Source organism: Macaca fascicularis, chromosome 4 (assembly GCF_037993035.2).
Source record: "Macaca fascicularis isolate 582-1 chromosome 4, T2T-MFA8v1.1".
NCBI classification, from domain to species: Eukaryota; Metazoa; Chordata; class Mammalia; order Primates; family Cercopithecidae; genus Macaca; species Macaca fascicularis.
Genome location: NC_088378.1, coordinates 65534430 through 65542880, shown reverse-complemented (window position 1 = coordinate 65542880; position 8451 = coordinate 65534430). Strand labels below are relative to the sequence as shown.

The 8451-nt window shown below is 42.1% G+C and overlaps 1 protein-coding gene across 10 annotated transcripts in view; it reads right to left on the bottom strand.

The window, feature by feature from the left end:
* Positions 1 to 4560: 4560 nt before the first annotated feature.
* Positions 4561 to 8451, bottom strand: part of ARID1B (AT-rich interaction domain 1B) — a 442633-nt gene continuing 438742 nt past the window's right edge. For all 10 annotated transcript variants that reach the window (XM_045390312.3, XM_045390315.3, XM_045390314.3 and 7 more), the window contains one exon: positions 4561 to 7663. In XM_045390312.3, coding sequence (XP_045246247.2) covers positions 5939 to 7663 — 1725 coding nt within the window. In that variant the 3' untranslated portion in view covers positions 4561 to 5938. The remainder of the gene's footprint in view (positions 7664 to 8451) is intronic.

Sequence of the window (8451 nt, the reverse complement as noted above, 5' to 3'; positions counted from 1 at the left end):
TTGTGAATCCCACTTCTCCAGCCCACAGTGCTGCGGCCTATCTCCAGCTACGCATGAAGACCATAGCGGCCTTTCTTTAGAGGAGCTCTCTCTGCTGTGTCAGATGAAAAGGAGTATCAAATAAAACACTGTGGTTGGCCATCTGCCACATCTGACCTTTGAAAGGTGTTACAAGCCACTTTTTTAGGTTAGGGCAGGGTAGGGCAGAGCAAATTTACTGTGTGACTGTAGTCCAGAGATTTGCTTCCCCCAGGTCTGCAAAAAAGGTGGGATCTTCCACCACTGCAGGCTGCTGGCCACCCAAAACTGACATTCGGTACTGAAATTATGCAGAATCAAGCTGGTCTTGGCGAGATGCCGGGCGATTTTAAATACGAGTACAACAGAATGGGATCCTCAATCAGAAAGATGCGGGGATCTGAGGAGTGAACTGGAGGCCGAACCCACTGGGGGTTTTGCAGAACCCAAACAGGGCAGGCCGGGCTGGGAAGGGCAGTGGCCGCCAACTGAAGCCCTTAAAAGACCAGACAGATTCAAGGGTGTGAGGGTGGTGGGATGTAGAGGTCGGGTGGACATAGGGATGTTTTATGGTACAACGGCTTAGTCCATTGAAAGCCCGTATTTAGTGCCAAATACAGGCCTTCAATGGACTAAGCCGTTGTACTATAAACCAAAAACAGCAACAAAGAGTCACACAAACTGTGTGGCTGGTTATGAAAATGGGAAGCTATTCTCTTGGACTTTGTGTGAAACACATTTTAGGACACCAGCCAAAGGAAAAGTGTATGTGTATGTACGGATGGATGTTTGGGGTTAATATACACTGATCACTTATGTGACGAGGCCTTTGTATACATCATCTCATTTAATCCTTACCAATCCCATGAGATGGGTGTCATGCCCGTATTACAGATGAGGAAACTGAGGTTCAAAGAATTTAAGTACCTGGCTCAAGGCCATGGAGATAGCAAGAGAAGATTCCATGCTCTCTTCTCCCATGAGGACATCTTAATTTTGGTTTCAGGAATAAGAATGCAAGGAGCATTCTGTCCGGGGCAATGCCAGGCATGACCACTGGTGGATAAAGTTGTTTCCCAAAGCCCTGCAGCATGTTTTCAGGAATTTTTTTTTTTTTTTTTAATTTCAAGGTTAATTACGTTGGGAAATGCCCAGATTAAACAGGTGTCTCTTCTGCAGGATTTCTATCTTTAATATGGTAATGTGGACTATGGATTGCCAAGAGAGTATGTAAGGAGATTTTCTGGAGATCTCTTCTGTTTCTTAGAACACACTTTGGAAAAAGCTGGGGTAAAGCTTCGAGTCCCTGAAATCAGATTCAGGAAGACAAACGAGTCTCATGTTTAGGACCACTTGGTGGTTGCCCCTTCTGCCTCCAGCCCCACCGACTTCCCCCTTAGAGTTTCATCATTTTAAATCCCAAAGTCAATTAACTCAGCACTTTGACTTTGGCATTTTAGAGGATGACATGACATGGATCGTCATACAACCAAACCAGGACCAGAAACCAAGGGTAGAAGCGCTAGCACAGTGACTGGAGATGCAGGTGGGTGCACCTGACAGCGTGGGGCTTGGGGTCAGGAGGCCTTGACTACAGTCTTTGCACAGGTGCAGTCAGTTCCTGCATTTCTAAGGGCTGATGGTGTAGGCTGGGAGCACCGGGTACCAAGCCACTGCTGCTTTCTCCTTCCACGTCAGGACTCAGCAGCACGCTGGCGGGAGCCTGGGCAGGCCAGGAACCGTATGCTCTGCAGGAGCAACTCTGAAATGGGAGGTCCTCGGACATCTGCAGAGCACAGTTGGGAGCCTACAGGCCACACCCCAGTTGAGACTTCACCTTTTAAGTGTTTTTGATTTTCAGTCCAGAGCTCATCTCATCACATCCCCTTATTCTCAACAGCCAGTGTCTTACTTTATTTCTTAACAAAAATGAGTGTTTTCAGCCAGGCATGGTGGCTCATATCTGTAATCCCAGAGGTTTGGGAAGCAGAGGTGGAAGGACTGCCTAGGGCCAGGAGATCTAGACCAGCTGGGGCAACATAGCAAGACCCCATCTCTACAAAAAGTTCTTAAACATTAATAGCTGGGCGTGGTGGCACATGCCCGTAATCCCAGTTACTTGGGAAGCTGAGGGGGGAGGATCACTTGAACCTATGAGTTAAAGGCTGCAGTGAGCTATGATCATGCCACTGCACTCCAGCCTGGGTGACAGAGCTAAAAACCCTGTCTTTGAAAAAATAAAAGAAGTGTTCAATGCATAAACATGGAGCGTTCTGAGTGTTTTCAATGTAAAACGCTGTATTTGGAAGACTAGTTTACTTCTGTAATTGTCTGACATGAAAGACTAGAACATAATTGAAACAGGGTCATTGTTTATTGAGGACTCCTCAGAGCCTAGAACAGAGCCAGGCACATAGCATGTGCTAATACATCTCTGTTAAATTCATGAGTAATGTTGCCTGTTAGCAGATTAAATGCTGCTACCAAGTGTATTCATCAGAGTTTTTAACAATCTTGCCTGACCATGAAGTTTATTTCCAAGTTCTCCTAGGCTAGTGCTGAGCAGGACTTCGGGCAGCTGGGCCATGGCCCTTGAGATAAAAAAGTGAACCAACACTCAGCAAGAAGAAAAGGACTGTTTGCACTGTCCATTTGTGGCTCGTTTATAATACTTCCTTTGCTTCCTCAAAGGTGAACAGACACGGGAACAGGTACATGTGGTTTGATAGGAAATGAAAAATTTCCAACAGTTTTAAATGGATGGACTTCAGGGCAAAGGCTGGCTTCTTTTGATAAAGGAGGTAGTTAATAGCTTACATTGTATAAGACTGCCCATATGCCCTGAAAAAAACCATTCTTCATTATAAACTCTGAAAAAACAGCTTAACTAGTCTTTGAACAGGCCACCTTCATCAGTAAAACATGCTTCTATATCATTCTCGTCCTCGAACAAAACACTGTGAATAGCTATTGCCGAGCAGACACCACCCAGTATCTCTTATGTGACATTAAAAAAATCCACTCAAATACCAACAGATTCCACTTTATAGCACCATTCCAAAATACTAAACTTTCTTTGCACCTTTATTTTTTTATCTTTTTTTTTTTTTTTGGTACACATTTAAAGTCTGGGCATCCTGTAAATTTCTGAAAAGCCTCATAGTAAAAAAAACCGACTAATTTTTAGGACAAAGCAATAACTCAGTTTATAGGCAAGATGATCTCAAGCAGGCTGGAAATTCTTCATGGGCTTCTGTAAATCTTGATTCGGGGGTGAGAATATGGAAAGGAGGCTAAAGTCTTCCTGGATTAGTCTAGAGACTATGTTGCACATCAGGATAGAAAAACTTGTTGCGTATCGGTTACAATGCAAACCATAACAACAGTCTTTTGTTAATTATTTTACTCTTTTGATTGACAAAGGAATTGGGATACTGGATATGTTCAGAGTTTGTATACACCTTTTATTTGTACTCTGTAAGAGAGAAGTTAGAATAATATTGAACTCCCTCTTACAAATCTCCATATTTGAAGCTCGGAGCACTAAAATCTGTTCTTAGCAAGCAGATGTATTTAAAGTAGAATTATAAATGGGTCTTTAATTCAACATATATATGGTTGCATTGTTATGTAAGGAGACTGTTTGACTCAGTAATGTGGGAGTTGACAGAAGAGAGACTGCTTGCAGAAAAGATGATTTTTTTCCTCGTGACACTGGAGAGTCACGTCTCACAATGACTGTAACTGCATGTTCCTGTCTAACTCTTCCATCTATTACTGTGAGTAATGTGAACGGACACAATGTATGCGAGGGGCTGGGTATTCTGAGTATACTGTGATTGGAAGAGGGATGAGAAGAGGTAGAGGTCCACTAACAGCATAATTATGCAGCAGTTTCAAAGAAATTGATTATTACACAGTAACAGTCAATGACCCAGGAAGAGAAAGTTTAAATTAGAAGTGACTAGTATTAAAAAGCTACTGTGCACCAGGTAGGAAGGAATATGAGAACCATAATATGCCCTGAAATAGAAATAATCACTTTGCACTATGTACACCACATACAATATAACAGATTCTTTTTTAACATTGCACAGTATAAATATTATACACGGTGGAGTAAACTAAATGTAAAATAACTTTGAGGCACACAGAAGAAACAAGGAATAGATTGAACTTTGATTAAACTAAGATGGAGTTAGTAAAAGGCAGAATGTTAACATTTTCAGGCCAGTTAAGCTTCTGAGATCTCACCTCAAGTGGGTCGGCAGCCACCTCCCGTAAATACTGGAAATGATCATACCTCAATGTCGTTAGACTAAGTTAATTGCTTCAAAGAAAGACTAATTAGCTAAGTAATTTGAGAAAATCAAACTGTTGCTCCCCACTCTAAAGTAGGTAACCCCTAAAGGTCTCTTCCAAATGTAGGGTTTTATAATGTGAATACACTGCTGCATTCCCCTATTTCTTGTAAATAACTTGATTACTAGGAAACCACTTTAAGGAAACTAGAACAGTATTCAAGAACACCCATCACAGTGCTTAACAAGATTTAATGTACATTTATTCTTAACATGTGGAACATATAAAGATTTTATACTGAATAAATGATATTCATTAAGCCAGAGGAAAAGGAGGAATTTACATCAAGTTTTTTTCTTTTTTTTTTTTTAAACTACATTATCTTGAAATACAAATGTGGATTCTCGTCACTGAAAAATCTTTGAAGTTGTGTTTCTTCCTTTTAGTTGTATTTTTTTCATTTTCTCTTTTTTGTCTGTACTGGTAACCATTTTCTAAATCAATCCATATACAACCATTTCCACACCTTGATTCATGAAGCAGTGATCAGTTGCTCTCCTGAAATCGAGCATGACTTTATACATACAGAAACTTGTACATTACCCTCTTTTTTTTTGTTTTTTTTTTTTTGTTTTTGTTTTTTGTATTTTTTCTTTCTTTTTTTGGAGATATGGCCCTAATGAAAAAATATATAAAATAAAAATAAAAAATTATTTAAATCTACCATCACTTCGTAGTTACCACATCATGAAAAAGAAACTAAAACTTTGTACTAAAAAAAAAAAAAAAGAAAAGAAAAGAAAAAAATGAGGGTATGTTTAATGTACAACTTCTATATACATCACAGCCCATAGGCAGTAAAAAAAATATTTAAAAAATGATTAAAGGAATTGTGAAGAACTGTCATGTGGAAGGTCAAACGCCGACAGCAGGCATGACGGGAGTGGTGAGGAGCAGTTTCCGGATCGTTGTCAGGTATGTATTTTCAATCTTAAAAAACATTGTTTTTGCTCCCAGCCTAGTGGAACCATTTTCCTGTGGAGAAACCAGTATCATTTCATAGTTTTGACTACTGACTGACATACCTCCTTGAGCCCCTATACCTGTATCTGTAGAAATTTCTATTGCACAGAACTTTGGGTGATGGGATGCAGTTTTTTTTCATTCTCTGAGGAGTAAAACGCATAGGAAATGGATAATTTTTCACCTTTTTGACTCAGTGTGGTGAAATTTTCGCATCTTAGCATCTTTTGCCACAACTTTTTTCTTTAAAGTCAATTTGCTTCCCCCAAAAATGCAATACAACATGGAAAAGAACATTAAAAAGATCTGTGAAAAACCAAAAGTGACCTTTGAATGCACTAGACAGCAACTTTGGTTAAAAAAAAAAAGAAAAAAAAAAAACCCCAAAGGATGTACTTATACACACAGACAGCAAATATTAATTTCGTAACTGTTCAAATTAATTATTTAATTCCCAATTGGTAAATAGTGAATGGGGCAGAGGAGCAAAGATTTTCTTTTCCTTCTTCCTACGCTGGATAAACAAGAACAGAAAACAGCCAGTTATATGTGACCCTCTAATCTTCACTCACACATGCTTGCCTTCTCACTTATGTCATAACTGCCCAATCTGAAACAGTACATCACAGATGACAGATGCAACCAGAGAGTTCAGGACAGCTGATATCGAGATATCCAGCAACCGGCCCTCGTGCAAAAGGAATTCCGAGCGGTTTTCGTCCACTCTGGCCATGGCTAGCAAAGCCTTGGCCGCCCTGCACATCATGTCCACGCTAGGTGGTTCCAGGGGCGGGGGCTGCATGTGCATGAGGTTGTGCTGGCTCTGCTGGTACTGGGCCATCGTGACCCCATCCTCTAGGAAGCTTATCAAGTTTCCAATGCTTCCTTTCTGCACAGCTATGGCCCTTGCTGCTAGCGCGTCCCCTTGGGCAAGGTTCGATAAAAGCGCCATGGACATTTCTCGACAGACTGGGTTTTTGCGATCCCCAACGTACCTAACTAATGTAGCATAGAATTTCTCCTGACGACTAAATGGAGGAGTGGCCAAGATCAGGTCCACATTATTGTCCTGGATACTGAGTTTACAGAGGGTCTCCAGCACAAGTCTCTGAGGCGACAGGACCGAGTTGGGTCCCACAGTTGGAAAGGGATCTTGTGCCTCTGCAGACGGGCACACCATCCAGTGCAGCAAGCCATCCAAAATTGGCAAGCAGATGCTTTCCGTGTAAGCAGACAAGTCTAGCTGCCCGGAAATGTTGGCCAACGTGACCAACGTGTTATCCCTCAAGACCTCGAGGCAGTCCCACCACCACTCATCTTTGCTGCAGGCCACCCCCTTGTCCTCATCCTCCTCTTTCTCGTAGGTCTGTGGTGCTCGCTTTCTCTCTGGATGCTCGTGGTGAAGAAGAATCAGCTTCCCCAGGATCAGCACCAAGCCTGGATGTTTGGACATTTCGGCATCATTGCCAGGCACGAACGACAAGCTACGGACAATATTGGACACACAGATGCATCGCTTAGCCAGCGAGTCCTGCCAGTGTGCAATGGTGCACAGAGGAGTCTCGTCTCGGCTCCTGGGCTCGTCCTCCAGCAGCTTGATGTTCCGGTGACTTTTGGCTTGCTGGATACCAAAGGGAAACTTACTGCTTTCCGTCTGGGGCCCAGGGTTTGCGTCTTCGGGCAGTGCCCCTGGCCGAGCAGAGAGGACGTCATCGATGGTTGCTATGATGCTTTTCTCTTGCTGCTCTTCAGAGTCTCCTTTGCCTTCTTGCTCTTTCTTTCTACCTGCGGAGCTTAAGGGGGGAGGTGGGCGCCTGCGAGGAGGAATTTCCATCTTGCTCTCAAAGTGAGTCTGAATGTGCTCGGTGGTGTCGCCCCCGCCGAGCTGCCAGTGCAGAAGGCCACTATTGAACTCCTGCACACGCCCCAACTTGTCAGATCGGTCAACAACAAACAGGTTGTTCTTTTTGACTATCTTTATTGGCAGCTTATCGAACTTACTGGCTTGCTTGGGCTTCTCCTTTGGGTCTGCAGCGGCATCCGGGGCAGTCAGAGCGATGCTGCTCTTTTCATCGCTTTCTGTCTTCTGGCTGTCTTCCTCCTCGTCCTCCTCGTCTTCCTCGTCGTCATCAATACATTCAGCATCTTCCTCCTCTTTCCCAGAATCGTCCGCCAAGGACTGGCTGTCGTCCTTCCTTGCTGCGTTGTGATCAAGTGCTTTTTGGCTGGGGTCTCCCACTTCATATTCCATAAGAATTCCAAAAATGTCAATCAGGCATTTTCTAAAGTACTCGACTAAAAGTTCCAGAAATCCAGACAACTGGAGAGGAGGAGGAGGAGAAGAAAGAAAGAACAGGTACAATATCATGACATCAGATATGATCGAGTAGGGTAAAGATCCTGAGACCCGTCAATACCTTTTCATAATTGTCACATGTTTGTCTTCCTTTTTGGCTGGACCATGAAAGATAAACTACCTTTCAGGTACAGCGATTTCCTGAATTTCACAGTATCAACTACACCGACATTTAGCATGTTTCTTATTTGCTGCTTCCTTGCTTAGACTATCTACACAAAAACTTACTTTTTATTCTCATATTTCTAATATTAGCACTGAGGGAGTGCCTTGCTGTTCTTTACCTTTCTGTTCCTGATTTAGAGACAATGTGCTCATTATTAGAAGAGTTAGAACACGGATTTTATAGACTCTTTTGCCCAAAGTGACTCTGTTCTCTTCTATTATTTATCTGAGACTTGCTTGCCGGGATTTTTATGGTTGTTTTTCTTAGGATTTTATGGTTATTTTTGTCTCAGGTACCATAGGTTACCCTAATTTATGTTCTCTATATATCTTTTGGAGGAGGTAATTTCAGCAATGTGGTAGCTCATGAACACTGAAAATTAAAAACAAATCAATTTAGCCTCTGATAAATAAATTAGAATGTTTCATAAAATGCAATTTTACATTTCAGTTATTTATGACTCTAGCTGAAAGACAAAAAAAACTATGAGAGAACCACTGACTACGAGAACAAGTTCGGTTTCCTTTAAGCAAATGTTTATATCAAGAAAAAACCAATACACTTCATGATTAGCAACCGCCCTCTC